Raw genomic sequence first — 21,807 nt, 5'->3', positions numbered from 1 at the left:
ATTTGTACTAACTTAGGTTATAAGTTACTGGATGTCAGAGTGACTTTCCCTACGCCTTCAATTGTGTGTGTGTGTGTGTCTGTCTGTGTGTGTGTGTGTGTGTGTCTGGGAGTAAAGCCACCCTAATGGATGGAAAATCTCTTTACACACTCCAACACGAGATCAAACCATCCCTTTCTCACACTTGCATACACAAACACACACACACACACACACACAGAGAGTAAATCTGCACACGTGCATGAACGCACTGCCCTTCGCTCATTCCTCTTCTCACACACTCTTTCTCCTCTGTGACTTCAGAGTTCAACACACACACATACACACAGACACACACACTCTGCCTCTTTCTTGCTTTGGCACCCCACACACCTCTGTCATGGTCCAAGTCCTGTGATTAATAAAGTTATTTCAGTCAGAAGTGCCTCGTGTTAAAAAAGCGCTGGTTTTGTTTTCCTCCCAGTCTCGAGCATGGAGCTGGTGTCATGGAAGATTACTTCTCAAATTGCAGAACATAAAGAAAGTGCTGAGATTAGCGAGCGTAGTTACTCCTTCACTTCAGATGCCGGGTGATGGAGCCGGGCGGCGCGGTGGTAAACGGTGCTGCAATAAGCTTCTCTGTTAGAATCCCTGTTATCCAGAGGCTCAGTGGAGAATCTAACCAGAGCAATCAAAGTGAGAGGGGTTGTTTGTGTCTGACTCTGTTCAGATCAGGTTTTAACAAGTGGTCAGTGCTGAGTTCAGGTCTGAATGCACCTCAATGTGTCCTCAATGTGTCCTCAATGTGTCCTCAATGTGTCCCGAGCCTCAATGTGTCCTCAATGTGTCCTGAGCCTCAATGTGTCCTCAATGTGTCCTGAGCCTCTACAAGTTAAACAGATGTTCAATCTTCTCAGTGCCCATACGTTGATTGATTTGTGGCCACAATATCCCCAGTGGCCAGATGTTCCCAGGTCCGAGCAGAGCATCTGTATGTTGGCCCTGCAGCCCACTGGCCACTTGCGGCCCACTGGCCACTTGCGGCCCACTGGCCACCCGCGGCCCACTGGCCACCCGCAGCCCACTGGCCACCCGCAGCCCACTGGCCACTTGCAGCCCACTGGCCACCCGCAGCCCACTGGCCACCCGCAGCCCACTGGCCACTTGCAGCCCACTGGCCACCCGCAGCCCACTGGCCACCCGCAGCCCACTGGCCACTTGCAGCCCACTGGCCACCTGCGGCCCACTGGCCACCCGCGGCCCACTGGCCACTTGCGGCCCACTGGCCACTTGCGGCCCACTGGCCACCCGCGGCCCACTGGCCACCCGCAGCCCACTGGCCACCCGCAGCCCACTGGCCACTTGCAGCCCACTGGCCACCCGCAGCCCACTGGCCACTTGCAGCCCACTGGCCACCCGCAGCCCACTGGCCACCCGCAGCCCACTGGCCACTTGCAGCCCACTGGCCACCTGCAGCCCACTGGCCACTTGCAGCCCACTGGCCACCTGCAGCCCACTGGCCACCTGCAGCCCACTGGCCACTTGCAGCCCACTGGCCACCCGCAGCCCACTGGCCACCCGCAGCCCACTGGCCACCCGCAGCCCACTGGCCACCCGAAGCCCACTGGCCACCCGCAGCCCACTGGCCACCCGCAGCCCACTGGCCACCCGCAGCCGACTGGCCACTTGCAGCCCACTGGCCACTTGCAGCCCACTGGCCACCTGCAGCCCACTGGCCACTTGTCCAGTTTGTGTCCCCGTCTCTCAGATATATGTCTTCACATCATAGTTCTGATAATAAATCCATGTGCTTTATTTTTTACCAGCTCCAAACTATAAACAGTAACACACTGTACGTCTCAAACTGGAATCACACTTGTCCCACTGTCGACGTTCTGAATGTAAGTAGGTTTGACTTTAATGGAACTTAACAGATTCCTCACAGATGGAAAATCAATGGAAAAACTCTTAAGACTTCAGTTTCATTTTCACAAGCTTTCATTATTCTGTTCGGGTCAATGAGTGGAATCGAGTTTGTGTGGCCTCGTCCTCCATTAGAAAGCCCACTGACTTACACTTGTAAGATAATATCAATTTGATAATGAGGGAATGGAATCAAACCAGTGTTCATCAGTGATGTTTACACACACACACACACACACACACACACACGATCAAATCAGACCAGTGTAACTGGACCTCACACAAATGCACATCAGAGTGACATTCAATCCTTAAGTACCACAACACAAACGGCCTCGAGCACACACATGCACACACTCCTGTGCACAACACAAGTGTTTCATACTCCTGCCACGCAACACTCAGTGTTTGTGTCGTTTCTGTTGCATGCGAGCGCAGAGAAAAGCAGCTGCACAACACAACAGACAGTTCAGGAAATAGCTAGCAGTCCTGCACTCACACACACACACACACACATACACTAACACACGCACACAGACACACACGCACATTGCTGGCTGTAGTCTTGTCGATGTGCAACAGCTGGGCACAGCTTAAGTCCTAGACGCAAGTGTAAAGGCATGTGGCCACAAGGCTCTTCAGTGCTTCTGTGTGTGTTGTGTGTCTCTGTGTGTGTGTGTGTGTGACCCCCAGCAGCAGCAGCAGTGTTATTGTTGCTGGGGTTATTGTACACAGATGCTTTAATGTCGCACATGTACAGTGTTTGGTTTGTTTGCTGTTGATCTTAAAATATGAGATCAAATCACAATTTTTGAACATGACACCTGATCCTGAGGTAAAATCCAAACACCTGGAAACTGTGTATTTTTACTCATATATTCATAATACATATGTTTGTATGTATCAGTGACTGGAGAGGTCACATGACTCCCTGCTTGTTGAACTCATCACAAACATGAACATTTCCACACCAGCGTGATAAGAACCACCTCAAATGTCAGGAACAATGTTTGTTGACTCTGAGTTGGCTCCATGTCCCGGCCGCTAACCTGGAGGAGGCGGAGTTAATAATCTATGCAGCCACAAGGAGCCAATTAACTAATTAGATGATTTTCCTGTCGACCATCTTGACCTGCAGTGTGTGATCAGGTCAGGTGGTTCAGCTGCATCCTCTCTCCTGAACGCTGGTTGCTCCGCTGGTTAAACCTGGTTGAACCGACTCGAAGCCACTTTCCTCTCTTCATGTAATCGATATGAAACGGTTCAAGTTAATCTGCACGAGCGTCTTTCAGCCCCTTCGTGCACCAGGTTGTGTTTGTTCTCTTTCCTCAAAGCGTCGGTGGTCGCACAACGTAGAAGAAAAACCCGGCGACATGGAAAATGATGACTGAGACGCAGAAGAATGGAACAAATTTGGAGAAAGGAAAGAAAAGCAAGTTGGAGAGAAAGAGATAAAAGATAGAAGCGTCGAGGTCGAGCGACGCAGAAGAGATGGAAAAGAAAGAGGCTGAAGACTTTGGAGTGTGTGGTCGGTTTGTGTTAATCAGGGCGAGCGAGAGCAGGCTGCTCCTGATGGGAACTGGCGTGTAATCAGCTGGAATAATGTTTGGACTGCGACAGAGCCCTGTGTGTGTGTGTGTGTCTGTCTGTGTGCACATGTGGCAAGAGTTTGGGGACCAGACATCAGCGAATTCAAAGCTCCCCATGGCTCTCCTGCTTCTGTTACGCTCTCTGCTCTCCTGCAGTGGAGATCTAAATCCCAGCTCCGGTTGGCGATGGACCAGCCGACAATGATGTGAGGTGTTTCATTAGAAGAGCTGCAGTCAGAAATATTGACTCGCTGTCATTCAAACTGGAATCCCAGACTTCCTGGGCAGGAAATGCCTGAGCCCAACGCTTTTATTGTCCTTATCCCAAATGTTCCAGCAGCTATTGAGCAGCCTCGGGCGGATTCCATGTTTTGTTGAGTCCGACTCGCAGGTTGTATCTTCGTCTGTGTTTGTGTTTGTGTGTTTGTTTGTTTGTTAGCAGGATAACACAAAACCGCTCTCTATGACATTTTGTCGAGGGGTGTGGCTTGACCCGAGGAAGAGCTCATTACCTTTTGGTTCGGCTCAGGGGGCGGATCCAGCTTTTCCACGATTGACGAGTTCAGCCTTTTGTTTTATTTCTCGTGGAATAATTAATGAATCTAGATGAAAGGAATCAGGAATATTTAGGGAACCGATATTTATCCACACTCAGATTGTGCACATGTCAGTAACACACACCTTCAATCATACAGAACAATGTTACACACATTATATTAAACACACTAACTATGTGTTAAAATTTTTATACTTAGCAATGCCATGATTTCAGCATTCACTCACAGTTCATACGTTTTAATATACTGAATGAAACGAAAGAGTAAACAATATCTGATACAGATATATTGGTAGATATGATATATATTAAAATAGCAGTGATTCCCTAAGAGTTTAAACATAAGCTTTATAATAACAATGTTAAAAAAACTATACAACTATATAGATATTGGAAATTGTATAGAAAAAGCATCTTCTCTGCATTGTTAAATTATGCTTTTCATAACGGCAAACGTTTTAAATCCGTCGGGCACAAGTGGAAAGATTGTGCCGACTGAAAGAAACAAATGTTTTACCATAATCATAATATAGAAAAACAATATTCATCACGAGTTTAATACTTTTCTGCAGAATGACTCAGATTTACAGCCAAAACTTTGTATTGGATATTTTCCTTGTTGCTAAATAACAGGTGGAAAACACACAACATGACAAACACAGTGTTCACCCTCTCTAATACACACATGAACACGAGGTTCTTTCTCTCTAATACACACATGAACACGAGGTTCTTTCTCTCTAATACACACTTGAGGATGAGGTTCTTTCTCTCTAATACACACATGGACATGAGGTTCTTTCTCTCTAATACACACATGAGGATGAGGTTCTTTCTCTCTAATACACACATGCACATGAGGTTCTTTCTCTCTAATACACACATGCACATGAGGTTCTTTCTCTCTAATACACACATGAGGATGAGGTTCTTTCTCTCTAATACACACGTGAACATGAGGTTCTTTCTCTCTAATACACACATGAACATGAGGTTCTTTCTCTCTAATACACACATGAGGATGAGGTTCTTTCTCTCTAATACACACATGAACATGAGGTTCTTTCTCTCTAATACACACATGAACATGAGGTTCTTTCTCTCTAATACACACATGAGGATGAGGTTCTTTCTCTCTAATACACACATAAACATGAGGTTCTTTCTCTCTAATACACACGTGAACATGAGGTTCTTTCTCTCTAATACACACATGAGGATGAGGTTCTTTCTCTCTAATACACACTTGAGGATGAGGTTCTTTCTCTCTAATACACACATGAGGATGAGGTTCTTTCTCTCTAATACACACATGAACATGAGGTTCTTTCTCTCTAATACACACATGAGGATGAGGTTCTTTCTCTCTAATAAACACTTGAGGATGAGGTTCTTTCTCTCTAATACACACGTGAACATGAGGTTCTTTCTCTCTAATACACACATGAACATGAGGTTCTTTCTCTCTAATACACACGTGAACATGAGGTTCTTTCTCTCTAATACACACATGAGGATGAGGTTCTTTCTCTCTAATACACACGTGAACATGAGGTTCTTTCTCTCTAATACACACATGAACATGAGGTTCTTTCTCTCTAATACACACATGAACATGAGGTTCTTTCTCTCTAATACACACATGAGGATGAGGTTCTTTCTCTCTAATACACACATGAACATGAGGTTCTTTCTCTCTAATACACACGTGAACATGAGGTTCTTCCTCTCTAATACACACATGAACATGAGGTTCTTTCTCTCTAATACACACGGGAACATGAGGTTCTTTCTCTCTAATACACACGTGAACATGAGGTTCTTTCTCTCTAATACACACGTGAACATGAGGTTCTTTCTCTCTAATACACACGTGAACATGAGGTTCTTTCTCTCTAATACACACATGAGGATGAGGTTCTTTCTCTCTAATACACACATGAACATGAGGTTCTTTCTCTCTAATACACACATGAGGATGAGGTTCTTTCTCTCTAATACACACTTGAGGATGAGGTTCTTTCTCTCTAATACACACATGAGGATGAGGTTCTTTCTCTCTAATACACACATGAACACGAGGTTCTTTCTCTCTAATACACACATGAACATGAGGTTCTTTCTCTCTAATACACACATGAGGATGAGGTTCTTTCTCTCTAATACACACATGAACATGAGGTTCTTTCTCTCTAATACACACATGAGGATGAGGTTCTTTCTCTCTAATACACACGTGAACATGAGGTTCTTTCTCTCTAATACACACGTGAACATGAGGTTCTTTCTCTCTAATACACACATGAGGATGAGGTTCTTTCTCTCTAATACACACATGAGGATGAGGTTCTTTCTCTCTAATACACACATGAGGATGAGGTTCTTTCTCTCTAATACACACATGAGGATGAGGTTCTTTCTCTCTAATAAACACTTGAGGATGAGGTTCTTTCTCTCTAATACACACGTGAACATGAGGTTCTTTCTCTCTAATACACACATGAACATGAGGTTCTTTCTCTCTAATACACACATGAACATGAGGTTCTTTCTCTCTAATACACACATGAGGATGAGGTTCTTTCTCTCTAATACACACATGAACATGAGGTTCTTTCTCTCTAATACACACGTGAACATGAGGTTCTTCCTCTCTAATACACACATGAACATGAGGTTCTTTCTCTCTAATACACACGGGAACATGAGGTTCTTTCTCTCTAATACACACGTGAACATGAGGTTCTTTCTCTCTAATACACACGTGAACATGAGGTTCTTTCTCTCTAATACACACGTGAACATGAGGTTCTTTCTCTCTAATACACACATGAGGATGAGGTTCTTTCTCTCTAATACACACATGAACATGAGGTTCTTTCTCTCTAATACACACATGAGGATGAGGTTCTTTCTCTCTAATACACACTTGAGGATGAGGTTCTTTCTCTCTAATACACACATGAACACGAGGTTCTTTCTCTCTAATACACACATGAACATGAGGTTCTTTCTCTCTAATACACACATGAGGATGAGGTTCTTTCTCTCTAATACACACATGAACATGAGGTTCTTTCTCTCTAATACACACATGAGGATGAGGTTCTTTCTCTCTAATACACACGTGAACATGAGGTTCTTTCTCTCTAATACACACGTGAACATGAGGTTCTTTCTCTCTAATACACACATGAGGATGAGGTTCTTTCTCTCTAATACACACATGAGGATGAGGTTCTTTCTCTCTAATACACACATGAGGATGAGGTTCTTTCTCTCTAATACACACATGAGGATGAGGTTCTTTCTCTCTAATAAACACTTGAGGATGAGGTTCTTTCTCTCTAATACACACGTGAACATGAGGTTCTTTCTCTCTAATACACACATGAACATGAGGTTCTTTCTCTCTAATACACACATGAACATGAGGTTCTTTCTCTCTAATACACACATGAGGATGAGGTTCTTTCTCTCTAATACACACATGAACATGAGGTTCTTTCTCTCTAATACACACGTGAACATGAGGTTCTTTCTCTCTAATACACACATGAACATGAGGTTCTTTCTCTCTAATACACACATGAACATGAGGTTCTTTCTCTCTAATACACACATGAACATGAGGTTCTTTCTCTCTAATACACACATGAACATGAGGTTCTTTCTCTCTAATACACACATGAGGATGAGGTTCTTTCTCTCTAATACACACATGAACATGAGGTTCTTTCTCTCTAATACACACATGAACATGAGGTTCTTTCTCTCTAATACACACATGAACATGAGGTTCTTTCTCTCTAATACACACATGAGGATGAGGTTCTTTCTCTCTAATACACACGTGAACATGAGGTTCTTTCTCTCTAATACACACGTGAACATGAGGTTCTTTCTCTCTAATACACATCAGTGTTTTTTCTGTTCTTTTAAAAACAAACGAGACAACGAGAGGAGTGAGCCAACAACAGGAGCCACGGCTGGTTTCTCTCTCGCCTGCAGGCCGACTGTGTCCCACTTCCACCAGACTGGAAATGGGGAAAATATCTTTCTTCCTCTCTCTCTCTCTTTTATTTTTTTTGGTCTGACTTCTATCCCTTCTTCCCTTTGTCCCCCCCCCCTCCTCCCTTTTTTCATCTTCTCACTTCAAACCACCGAACCTTTGCCTCCACGACAATTCATCATTTGACCTCAAATATAAAAAAAGCTGTTGTTTATATTGGATTGTTACCAAAAAGACTTAACAGAGCAAGTAATGGCAATTTATCTACTGTACCTATCTCTTCAGTGAGTTTCCCAGTTTGGCACAAGACATAGTTTCACGCTCCCGAGGGTTTCTAATTAAATCCAAATGAATTAAAAAGAAAACCAAGTGATGCCGTTGTGCAGAGGAGACAGAAAACCTCCCGGAGCAGATGTTTGTGTGTTTTTTTTTTTTCATCTCCGGCAGCCGCAGCAACAACGGATAATAGGGAATGAAAAATTGCATTAGTGGGAAATTAGAGGGGAAAGACGTCAGCGTGCAGGTTCCATTGATCGACTGGTGTCTGCTGCAAAATAGAGCTTCTTCAAAATCATCTCTATCAGCAGCACGTCATCAGATTCACAGTTTCCTTCATATCGAAAGTTAAAGAAGCTTTTTATTCGGACATACGTGTGACGGCTGATATCGATCATGTACCTGGACTTTTAAAGACTTTCACACGGACACCTCATCATCTAGAAGGTTCCACGTCCTGAGCTCCAGAGGAAAGGAACCGACACAAGGAACCAAAGAAGCAGATTCAAAGTTCTTAAATTCTCCAGCTGATGAATTCCAAACTCGTAAAGCTCTCGTCAGCGCTCATGAGGCAGCGCAGCAGATGGAGCTGTGTGGGAAGAGGCATGTGTTGACGGCTGCTCGGACGGAGCTGACATATATGCATATTTATTCTCACACACACACACCCACACACACACACACACACACACACACACACTCAAACTGCAATAAGCAGCTCACGGAGTTCCGGGCGCTCACACATCTCCTCTGCCAGCAGCGGCGCTGAGTCAGCCTCCCTCCATTAGAGCTGCCCTGTGTCGGTGCTGAGGGAACCATCAGCCGTCTGTTTGCTTAATGAGCTGACTCCAGCAGCACACACCCCCCCCCTTCCCGTACCCACAGTTCCTCAGTGGGTTCCTGCCTCTCGTCTCCTCCGGCTCCTCACATCCCAGTTCCTGAGTTCACTTCACATTTAGATTTCTCTGTTGTAGTTAAATGAACTCACACGTGTGCTCACTGTTCACCGGACTAGTGAACTTAGTGGTTATTGAAGTGATCACTGGTTACCATTGAGACCATAGAGTGAATACAGGATGAATGACATCAAGACTTCCAAGTACAAAGCGTCTCCATCGCCCCCTGGTGGCTGGACTCAGTCTAGGTGATAAACCCCACTTCATCCGTGTCAGTAGACCTGGACAAAAAAAACAAAGTACACGTACTGCCATTTTAGGTAATTAGAATTTCCAGTAAAGTTTCTCTGGCACTGATCCCAGTTGTCCTGTCCTGTGCCTCACGTCCCACCCACTGTCAGCCCCCCCCCCCCCCCCCCCCTACATCCATATGAACCCTAAAGGTCTGCAGGTCGTCTGAGAGCGGACGCTGGAGCACCCAGAGAAAATGCAGACACGGGAAGAACATTAAAAAGTCAAATCTTCAGGATCTATAAAATCGGCTCCATTCTTCATACAGGTTCAGTTCTGGAAATACCAGTAAAACTCTCTTCTCCCATTAAAGAGAAAGTGATTAAGAGCTCTGTTGATTCACTAAAAGCGTAGTTTGCCAAAAATATGAAGAAAGAAGCGAGTCTTTGTTTTTCCAGTGGAGCTGTTCGGGCTTTGTTCTCATTCACTCATCGGTCTCTTTGGATCGTTGGTCTGAGTAACGAGCCCCCGTGAGCACACTGGTAGCTGCTGGTTCACTGGCATTAATCAAGTCTGCCCACTAAGCCCAGTGGATTTCCTGAGATACAAAAGGTGCAATGCCTTCCGTCATATTGTGGACTATAATGCTGGCTAAGTGGGAAATGGAGGAGGAGGAGGAGGAGGAGGAGGAGGACAGAGTGTCTGCTGAATGTACACAGTTTATTGTCAAACAGATAACTTCAGGTCTGTGAACTCACAGCAGAGTCGTGCGTCTCATTCCTCTGGATCGGAGGTTTGATTTGGAGGAGGTGTGCTATTTTTATGTTGTGTCTTTTATTTTACACAATAACACATTTAACTGCACTTTGTACCGTGTGTAATGTGAACGTGACAAATACAGCTCATCTTATCCAGATGGTGTTTGTTTGTTCTCGGATTTTCTCCGGAATTCTCCATTGCAGTGTCGTCTTCAGATTAAAGGTTCAGTGTGTAGAATGTAGTGACATCTAGTGGTGAAGTGTCATGTTGCAGCTGATCACCCCTCACCTCACCCTCCCCCCTCCACATATGACAAAGAACCTGTGGTAGCTTCAGTTCTCAAAGAAACTCAAAAGGTTTAGTTTGTCCAGTCTGGGCTACTGTAAACAACATGGCTGCCTCCGTAGAGAGGAGCTGCTCCTGATTCAATATAAAGTATTTAAATATAAAGTATTTAAATATAAAGGGTCCATTCTAGAGTAAATAAAACAACAATTTTTACAATGTAAATGAAACAAACTAGTGAAAACATTACTTTATGTTGAATTTCTACCAATAGATCCTTTATAATCAGTTTTGTCTCATCCTCCCTCTCTTCATCCCTCTCTTCCTCCCTCTCTTCCTCCCTCTCTCTCTCCCTCTCGTCCTCGCTCTGTGTCCGTCCCGAGGACATCTGCTCCCCCGCTCTGTGAACAGGAGTCTCGGTGCGAGTGCTGAGACGGGCGCTGATAGGAATCTGATGTATGGTGTGCGAGTGTGAGTGTGCGTGAGCGCGTGTGTGTTTTATGAACCCTGTTAGCTGTTGGCTTTCCTCAACAGTTTGTCACTCTGCGTCTAGTTAGCGAGAACACACACACACACAAACACACACACACACACCTACACACACTCTCACGCACTAAAAGCTTTCCGACTCTTCTCGCACCCGTCACCCGTCCTCTGTGAATCCCACATCATGGAAAGTTGGCCTCTCTCCACCTCCTTCTTTCTCTCTCTCCGTGCCCCTTCTCCCAAACTCTCCCATCTATCGTCTCTCTCTCTCTCTCTCTCTCTCTCTCTCTCTCTCTCTCTCTCTCTCTCTCTCTCTGTCTCTCTCTCTGTGATCACTCGGCTTTCTAGATGTTGGATAAGAAAACAAACGGCTGCTTCTTAATCCCTCGTCCTCTTCTCCTCCGTCTTGCTTAGACGGGCCATCAGCTCTGGATGTTGTGGGTTCGAGTCCGTCGCTGCCAAGTGCGTTTTCTATTTCCCTCTGTGATGCGTTTTGATTCTGTGCAGGTTTTTAAATGTTGAACGTGGGGTTCAGAAGTTTGCAGATTCACAGGAGACGAGCAAAGAAACTCAAAACTCAAACGATGCCCAAATAAAACCAATCAGAGAGTTAGAGGATTTATGATGTGTCTGTTAACTCGTTTGTTCGTTGGCTTGTTTGTCAACAGGAAAACACAAACATCACTGAATCGATTTCCAGTCAACTTGGTTTTTATTAAGCTTGAACTTGAGCCGGAGCTTTATTCAGAGTCAGATTCGTTCAGGTGAAGGTTGGAAAACGAGGCCTGAGCTCATCAATGCACTGACTCCGCCCACGTTTGTTTGTTTGTTTGTTTGTTTGTCAGGAGGAAAAACTCCTGGACAGGTTTCTGCCTGACCTCGGGGAGGGATGTGGATTTAGACGCAGATAGACACAGATCTAGGATTTGTTTTTCACAAGCGTTTTATTTGTTGTCATTTTTCCCAGGGAATAATTCATGGATGCTGATGAAGCCATGTTAAGGGGACGGATATCTTTGATTCTTTGTAATTTGATGTAGATCCAAATAGAAATCCAGATCTAGAAGCTGCTGAATTCAGTCGTGAATCAGCAGTTGTACCTTCAACATGTACAAACACTAACTGAAGGGATCCTTGGTGGAGATGTTCACTCTGAGCCGCTGTAGCTCATTATAATTTCAGTGTGTGTTGAAAGGCATCGCACAACATCTGCTCCTTCTCTTTTTGTGTTTCTATATAAACGCACACGCTGACGTATCCGGTTGCATTGATGTCGATTCCCGTCGACCACGTGTGTGTGTGTGTGACTCATCAGCTGCACGCCGCCATGTGACGTCCAGAAGTTTCCCCCGAGGATTGACTCAGTTTCCAGAGGAGGTTTTGTTTTGCTGATCCTGAGAAGGTCCACAGGAAGAAGTTAGATTAAACCTGAAAAGGTCAAAAGGAAACTTAGAACATGCTGTTGTCCTGCTGCCGGCTGCATTGCTGTGGTTTGATTGGTGGAGTGACTGACTGGGTTCAGACTGAAGCGTGAGGAGCAACAGGTCGGCTGTGAACCCTCTGAGGTGAACTGGAGGATGATCACAGCTCCTGCTCCTGATGGAGAAGGTCTCTGAGGAGTGAGCGGGGGGGGGGGGGGCTGTGCAGAGCTGTGTCCTTGGCTCGCCTCTGTTTGGTCAAGTAGTTGCTTAGAAATAAAACCGTGTGTTTTATCGCTGCCATCATCAGGTAAGATAAAGCACTCCACTGGATAAACACCGGGATTAACTAATAGAGCGTTGGCCAGGAGTCGGCCTGGCTCCACCGCTCTTTCTCACTCCTTCCCTCGCTCCTCTCGCTCCCGTCCTCCTGCTCCTCCTCTCCTCGTCTTCCCCTCTCTCTCTTTATCTTCCGCTGTGTGCTTTCATTCAATGTCTCAAGAACTCCTGAGCCAATTTTTTCACACTCGTGGATCAACTGATTTTTGTCAAAGGCCAAAGTCGCTGTGACTTCATGTGGCATTACCAAAAATGAATTTGACCTCTTGAACATGATTTCCATTTAAATTCTGACCAGTTATCTCTTGAACTCAAACAAATTAATGGATTATATCTCAAAGGTCAGAGGTCAGGGTGACGTGTTCTGCATGTGGACTGACACTTGACGTGTTGGTGCAGGCCTACAACCACATGATGGTGGTTCTGGTTCCTGATGTGCTGATCCACCAGGTCTTATCCCCCCATCGCAGCCTCTGCTCGCCGGCTGCTTTCAGGAGAAGCTGCTCGACTCCTTCCTCTTCAGTCTTCAGTCATTGATGTGCTGGACCCTCCTCTTCCTCTGCTGTATCTTCAGTTGCCTCTTTTGTGTTGTCACCTCGACATTATGAGACATTTCCTCATCCCGATCTACTGGCCTCTCCCGGTTTCTCTTCTCCTCCTTCCATCTCTCTCTCCCTCCCTCCCTCCCTCCCTCCCTCCCTCCGTCTTGATTGAAAGGGTATGCATGGTTGGCACAGAAAGAAAGAAGGAAATAGATAATGATTCCAGACCAGATTGCGTGGAAAACCCTGACCTCTTACGTACTCGATGTGTTGCACGCACACAGGCAACACGCACTTTCTCTCCTTCTCATCCTCAGCTGATTGGTTCATATAAACACACTTTTCCCTCCCTTGATTTATTTGTCAGAAACGTAATTCACGTCTCATATTTTTATGAGAAATCTCCAAGCTCTCGCATTGCACACTGAGACAGAAAGTCAAACACATAAACTGGCAGAAGAGAGGATTTATCTGCGTCTCCCTCCACTTCAGTTTGTCTTCTGAGAGGAACTGATCTGCGGCTGAAGTCATTCCTCTTCCTGCAGTCGGGCCTCGTGGAGAAATGAGCTCTGGTGCTGTTAAAGATTAATTTACTGTTTTATACCAGTTAAAAAAAAAGATTTTAAAGGACAATGTTGATTTGTTGATAGTTTAATCTAGTAGCTGTTGTCTTACACATATCAGAACAATTTGAAAATTGAATTAACCTCAAAAGTCGCATAGAACTTTTCAAGCATCGAAAATGTTATTGGAATATTTGTAATTAAGTTAAATAACTTTTCTCCTTTTCTTTGAAAGGAAACAAAGGGAATAAACCTTCAAACCTTCTCTTGCATGTGAACTCTGCTCTTATCACAAACCAGCAACACACAACTAGTCTTTTATTATTCATCGTCTCAGTGAAGGTCATCATAATTCTCACATGAACAATGAACAACACTCAGCTTAATGTCTGTTTATCAGTTGTTCATGTTTCCTGTGTCTGGTTTGCATGTGAGGACATGATGCTCTTTATGAAACTGCCTACTCACACAGACACACACACACACACACACACACACACACACACACACACTGCACTCCTCCTGCAGGTCTTTGGCTGTATATGGTTTGGTCTGCGTGTCCTCAGGTTATTCATCAGCATTAACTCACAGGCAGCTTGTTTCTGCCATATGCACCAGGGTGAGCTCTCTCTCTCTCTCTCTCTCTCTCTCTCTCTCTCTCTCTCTCTCTCTCTCTCTCTCTCACGCCTGCAACTCGTCCACTGAGGACATCGAGCACCAAGTGCACCAGATGTTAGTCAGACGGCGTGACGCTCGAGTGGGGGGGGACACGCGGGAATTTGGGAGATTTTTATCGGATCTAAACGTCTGCTATTGGCTCATATATACATAGATACCAATTGTCAGTGATTTTTAATTTATCCTGATAAATATGAACATAAATCCTTTTTTCATTGTTAACTGTTTAAATTAAAAGATTTCATATTGTCACAAACGCTGAAACCAGAATCTGTGAAAGACTCTGACACGATGTGAAATCAGCTCCGGCTCCAAATGATGTCAAACGCACAAGATCAGATATCTGCCATATCAAAATTCCAGTTTTGTAAAAAACGGAAGTAAAGACGACCAATAACACACAAAATGTAATATCTTTCCAATAAGGGATCGCTGACCAAAGAGGCTGAACACAGATGAATGTGAGATCCCTGAGACAGATGCTCTGTGAGCGTCATGATGTGTTTCATCGTCACAGCAGCTGTTTGAAAATCATTTCACAGATTCACAGATTCTGTCTCAGCTCCGGGAGGAACTCTGGAGTCGATCAGTGTGACTGAGCTTCTCCATGGAGGCGACTCCAGCTCCAAGACGTCCTCACATTGATCTGATTCATATCTGTAAAGTTAGAATTGGGGCCTGAGATGAAAACTCGCTGGGATCGATAAGTTCCCTTGTTTTTTTCCAGTCAAAGTTTTTCCCTCAGGACCTCGGAGCCAGTTTTCCTTTTCAGAACGTCAGAGGGACGCGTGTGGATAACGACTGTCACATGACTTGGACGTGTGGCGAGTGCGACTGGCAGCGGCTCCGTCCACTTCCTGACAGATGTGTCGGCCATAGTTAGAATTCCTCCAATCAGAAGCATCTGGCCTATCAGTCGTGGAAGAAGCAGTTCATCTTTCTTTAAACCTTATTTGCACTTATCAAAGATCTAAACAAGTTTAAAACAAAATTGTCTGAATAAAATCATGCAAATGAAATTAAAAGTCCACATAAAATGGAATAAAAAGAAATAACAATGAAGATAAATGATAAATAATAAGAGAAACCCGTGCAAAGAAAAGACGAGTCCAAAAATCATCTCCTCTTGAAAGTAGAACAGATAATAATCTTATCAATAGTCCTGAAAAACCTATTTATTGAACAACCTTGGCTCACATTCATTCACCAAACACTGTCTCCTCACGTCTCTAACATGTCCTCTAACATGTCCTCTAACATGTCCCCACACGTCGTCCTCAGCTCGTCTCTGATTGACTGATCAAGTGTCTGATTCACGTAGCGACCGATCGATGGAACAGCCTCATCGACCGTTTGTGACATCACTCGGTCGCAGCTTCAGACACTTTGACAAACAGGAGGAGGTGGAAACACACACTGTGTGTGTCTGAGTGCATTAAGTGATATCGACAATATGCTGAATGCATCTCGCAGTGGTTTAATAATAAGTAAAGAATTTACCAGTTTAACAAGGACAAGTTAACTAGAACCAGTGGGTTGTTGGGGGTTGATGTGACAAATATCAGACACTTGTTTATCAGCCGATATATAGGAGGTATTTTACAAAATGATTATGATTCCTAAAATAAGTCTTTATCTTCACTGGAATAATTAAAAAAAACTGAGATTTGTAGAATAAAGTCGTTTTATTACGATTTATTTCCTAATTTTCTTTTTCTAAGATTGTTATGAGTTGTTTCTCATTTAATTACGACTTTATTCTTGTGATGTTATAACAATATTCCCCAAATCTCAGACAGAAAAATGTAACTCAGGTTTGATAATTATAATATAAATAACTGTAAACACAAATAAAACACAGATACAGAGAACTTGACTTAAAATATAAACATAAATGCTTTTCTGCATTGTTTATTCTGTAAAATGAAAATACTAATAATAAAAATACCACAATGTCAACGTGCTGAACTGTAACACATCGGTTGTTATCATGAAAACACAGTTGATTATTCTACCTGTGTGATCACAACACAAAAGACGCAACAATCACCTGAAGGCAAACGTTCCTTTGTGTGAAATGACCACTATGTCCACAATGCACCAACACAATGTGTGTGTCTGTGTGTGACTGAGCAGCGACTGCCGGTTGTGTGTCTCCTCCCCTCACACGTGAAGCTCGGATGTAAATCACAGAATCTTTTTTCCGATTCCAAATGACGCCGCGACGCCTCCGGGGGCAGCGAACAGAAATAATGTTGTGTTGTTATCATTCAGTCGCACAATGTTCAGTCCCTTTGTGTGTTCTCTGGTATTTACTGCCTCAAGCTCTGTTTCTGAATACAGAGATGATGAAGGAACAGAAACATGAGGCGTGCTTCTCAGCTGCAGGCCTCGTGCACACACACAGACTGAGTGATTTCATTCGTACAGTGACTTTCTGTGTATGTGTGTATTTTATTTACATGTCAGTCAGTTATAAGTAGAGTGAACTGAGAAGGAAAATACAGTTTTCACACTCATACACAGGAAAAGAGACTGAATAGAAGAGAAAGTTGTGTTTTGTTTTATCACATTTCACATGTCATTGCTTTGCCGATTTGAGCTTTTAGTGATGAAGCCGGTATCAGATGTGATGTGAAGGTTTGGAACTATCGGTATCCTCTGCTGTAGGTGCCCAGAGAGACGAGAAGACGTTAAATATCAGAAAGACAGACGGCGTCTTTGAATAATAAAAAAAACCCACAGTGGGGAGATCTGGTGAAGAGCAGCTGCGGCCTCCTGCCGGTGCATATGTTGCCTGGAAGCTTCCGTATGAATTTTAATTTGTGTTTGCTCATTAATCGAGTTACCATATGACTTAGAAGAAGCTGAGTGGTCTCCCTGCAGATGGGGGGGGGGGGGGGGGGGGTAGGACAGTCAGGCTACAAGGAGGCTTCTGATTGGACGGAGGACTGACACAGTTTGGGTTTATTGAGAAATTATGATTTTTTAAGATTTATTCTCTGAGTTTGCGTTGATGATTAGACGAGTGTAACATCTAACATCTGCAAATCTAATAGTTGATTTGATTCAAACCATTTTCTGTATTTATAATTCATAAACCAAGCTTCCTCCATGATAACTGATGGGACATGGACCAAATATCCTCTTCTGTCATTTTAGGTCGTTGTCATCACACGGATTCAAGTGTTATTATTTTGTTGTCATCGGTGAAGGCATCGTTCATATCTCGGATATTTTGGCTTCGGTTCCGGACAGTGGGAGGACTGAAGACATGTCCTCCATCTTTATATAAAGTCTATGAGCTAACGATAGTTCTGTTAGTTCTTGATCAAATCCCTTCACCAGAACTCGGGGACGTTTTATGGGATTTTGTTTCTGCGGCTCATAACAATAAAGTTGTTTATAAAAATGTCACCGGTGTCTTGTTTCTCCTCAGAGGAAGAAGCCGTTTCCTCTGTAACGAGTCGCTCCGGTAAAACGTCAATAGCAAGGTTATGTTTTTATTATTTAGATTTTTAAAGAACAAAGGATCAAAGGGTGAGGTTCAGAAACATAAATTATCCAAAGGCTGCTTCCAAAGAAACCTGCAGATGAATATGAGTAAATCTTCCTTGTTCAGCTTTAAAGTGAATAACTGACTATAACTTGATCATAACACTGTGTGTGTGTGTGGTGTGTGTGGTGTGTGTGTGTGTGTGTGGTGTGTGTGTGTGTGTGTGTGTGTGTGTGTGTGTGTGTGTGTGTGTGTGTGGTGTGTGTTCTCATGTTTTGTCTCCTCAGGTTTATCCTGGTGTTTGGATGTCTGGTTCTCTCTGTGTTTTCCACCATCCCTGCTCACCAGGAATTCTCTTCACACTGTCTTCTCATCCTGGTAGGACGTACGCACGCAGGCACGCACGCACAAACACACACACACAAACACACAAACACACACACACAACCAGAGAAACACTGTGTTTGACCCACATGCGTCTTAATACATACAAACGATTTGCATCCTGAGATCCTCGTCATCATAAAGCTGTCACAAATCAATTCAGGTAAACAAGTTGTGTGTCTGAGGAAACAGAGACACAACCTGTGTGGAAGGAGCGAGGCTGAATCCTGCTGCGGTGGAAGTGATGTTTGTGTGCAGAGGAAGTTAAAGACACAACATGTTGTCGTCTCAGATAGTTGTTCTTCTTTGTGTATCAACATTCTGTCTCCTGCCAAGTAAAGTGTAGAACGTAAAGGGGGGGGGGGGATTTCATTATGGTGCTCAGAGCTGTGAGAAATTGCATTTTAAAAATTGAACAGCAATTTATTTTTGAGTCGGAGTGACTGCGGTGACGCCTCGGAACAAAGCGTGAAGCATTAACACAAACACTTCTTTAGAGAGAGGATTTCCTGTGAAACTCAGATTACTGAGAACGTGAAAGAGCTTTTCTTGGAAGATATGAAAATAAATCATGATTATTCAAGGTCTTTACTGAGAGCGAGCTGAGAATATTGATTCCACTTTCATATCTGTCTATTGAATATGAGGTTCTCTTAGCATAAAGGACTGGAGGCACAAAGGTAGAAACAGTCACGCTGCCAACATCTCTCCTACTCAGTCATGTAATGTTTTCTTTGTTTGATATTTATAATAAAACCATAGTTTGAAAAGGACTTGATTTATTGTCCCTGTGTGGTCCAGACACCAGCATCCACACAAACCTCAGCCCGACACAAGAGATGGAACAAAAGTTAATTATAAAACACTTATAACAACCTAAAAGCTAAAGGGTATCAATAAAATAAATTGAATAAATGAATTCCTGTATGAAAACAGAAGCTTTAACAGAAGGAGGATAAACATGTGCAGCCATGAGGTCTACAGGTTGAACTCCTCCTTCACAGCACAGCTCTGTTGTCATTAGTTGTGACGAATAGAACTTGTTAAGAAATCCTGTGGAGTCGTACGTCTTCCCCCCCGAGGACGTCTTAAAGTGTCGGAGCAGAGAAGTGTCTCAGTAAGAAGGTTCATGAGTCTGGAGCTGCTGCATCGGGGGGGACAGCCACTGTTCATGGTGTTAATTACACCTGAGGCCTCACGTCAGGATATTTAACCTTTATTTACACTTTAAAAACATCTATTCAATAAAAGGTAGAAGAAGAAATGCATGTTTCCCTCTTATTCAAAGTCTTATAGAAAGTCAAAAACAAATCTCTGTCTCTGACCCTTTGTGTTTTGTTCCTGTGCAGAATTGCATTTAAATTATATGGTTTTGTGTTTGTCTCTTGTCTCTCTGTGTGTGTCTGTGTGTGTGTATATGTGTGCGCCCTGCAGGAGTTTGTGATGATTGTAGTGTTTGGTCTGGAGTACATCATTAGGATATGGAGTTCTGGCTGCTGCTGCCGCTACCGAGGCTGGCAGGGACGCCTCCGGTTCGCCAGGAAGCCCTTCTGTGTCATAGGTAGGTGTGTGTGTGTCTGTGTGTGTGTGTAAGACATCGTGGACATGTGTATTAAATACTTTGAATCCATGTTGACAGTCAAGGATACTACAGATTAAGTTATATTGATAAAAACATGTATTTCCTGTAGGGTTAAGCTAAATATGACAGAATAATTTAATTTAAGAACGTCATCCTGAGGTTATCTGTGTAAAGAGCATGAGGACACATCTGTCCTTCTCACATGGAGACGTCCACATCTGTCCTTCTCACATGGAGACGTCCACATCTGTCCTTCTCACATGGAGACGTCCACATCTGTCCTTCTCACATGGAGACGTCCACATCTGTCCTTCTCACATGGAGACGTCCACATCTGTCCTTCTCACATGGAGACGTCCACATCCGTCCTTCTCACATGGAGACGTCCACATCCGTCCTTCTCACGTGGAGATGTCCACATCTGTCCTTCTCACATGGAGACGTCCACATCTGTCCTTCTCACGTGGAGATGTCCACATCTGTCCTTCTCACATGGAGACATCCACATCTGTCCTTCTCACGTGGAGACGTCCACATCTGTCCTTCTCACATGGAGACGTCCACATCCGTCCTTCTCACGTGGAGACGTCCACATCTGTCCCTCTCACGTGGAGACGTCCACATCTGTCCTTCTCACATGGAGACGTCCACATCTGTCCTTCTCACATGGAGATGTCCACATCTGTCCTTCTCACTTCGAGACGTCCACATCTGTCCCTCTCACATGGAGACGTCCCCATCTGTCCCTCTCACATGGAGACGTCCACATCTGTCCTTCTCACGTGGAGACGTCCACATCTGTCCTTCTCACATGGAGACGTCCACATCTGTCCTTCTCACATGGAGACGTCCACATCTGTCCTTCTCACATGCAGACGTCCACATCTGTCCTTCTCACGTGGAGACGTCCACATCTGTCCCTCTCACGTGGAGACGTCCACATCTGTCCTTCTCACATGGAGACGTCCACATCTGTCCTTCTCACGTGGAGACGTCCACATCTGTCCTTCTCACATGGAGACGTCCACATCTGTCCTTCTCACGTGGAGACGTCCACATCTGTCCCTCTCACGTGGAGACGTCCACATCTGTCCTTCTCACGTGGAGACGTCCACATCTGTCCCTCTCACGTGGAGACGTCCACCGTCTGCTGGGAAATCTACGAGGAGCCGGAGTCGAGTGTTTAAAGGAACTAATAGAGAGAGAAAATGAAACCAACAGAGAGAGAATCAATATTTGTTTTAAAGGTGACAGATCAACAGGTTTTGAAAGTGGATGCGTCAGCGGCTGTTCGTAATATCGTGACCTTTGATTCCCCCCCCACCTCCACCCCCCGCTCTCCAGACATCATCGTGCTCATTGCCTCCGTGGCCGTGGTGTCGGCCGGCAGCCAGGGGAACATCTTCGCCACCTCGGCGCTGCGCAGCCTCCGCTTCCTCCAGATCCTGCGCATGGTGCGGATGGACCGCCGGGGGGGCACCTGGAAGCTGCTGGGATCTGTGGTATACGCCCACAGTAAGGTACGAGCCCCCCCCCCCCCCCCCCTGAACTGTTGAGATAAACAAAGAGGAAATCACTGAGTTCAAATATTAATAAGCTGTTCACTGTTATTAAACTGTCAAATAAGCCTGAGTGTTAGTCTCTGGTGGAACGAGGTCCTGCTCCTGGAACCAGAGGATTTTAATAACTGGTTTGTTGCAGGAACTGGTCACCGCCTGGTACATCGGCTTCCTGGTGCTCATCTTCTCCTCCTTCCTGGTTTATCTGGTGGAGAAAGAATTCAACAAGGAGTTTGCCACCTACGCTGACGCTC

General features: G+C 44.5%; 1 protein-coding gene across 1 annotated transcript in view; it reads left to right on the top strand.

Moving 5' to 3' along the window:
* Positions 1–943: 943 nt before the first annotated feature.
* kcnq5a (potassium voltage-gated channel, KQT-like subfamily, member 5a) overlaps positions 944–21,807 on the top strand; it is a 42,019-nt gene continuing 21,155 nt past the window's right edge. The window contains exons 1-6 of the mRNA XM_053435855.1: positions 944–1,726; positions 17,972–17,991; positions 18,316–18,406; positions 19,847–19,973; positions 21,339–21,514; positions 21,696–21,807. The exon at positions 21,696–21,807 is cut by the window's right edge and continues 14 nt beyond it. Coding sequence (XP_053291830.1) covers positions 944–1,726; positions 17,972–17,991; positions 18,316–18,406; positions 19,847–19,973; positions 21,339–21,514; positions 21,696–21,807 — 1,309 coding nt within the window. The remainder of the gene's footprint in view (positions 1,727–17,971; positions 17,992–18,315; positions 18,407–19,846; positions 19,974–21,338; positions 21,515–21,695) is intronic.

The sequence above is a fragment of the Pleuronectes platessa genome, chromosome 12, assembly GCF_947347685.1.
Source record: "Pleuronectes platessa chromosome 12, fPlePla1.1, whole genome shotgun sequence".
Taxonomy (NCBI): domain Eukaryota; kingdom Metazoa; phylum Chordata; class Actinopteri; order Pleuronectiformes; family Pleuronectidae; genus Pleuronectes; species Pleuronectes platessa.
Note: the sequence above shows the minus strand (reverse complement) of the source record. Positions and strands in the feature narration are given on the sequence as shown.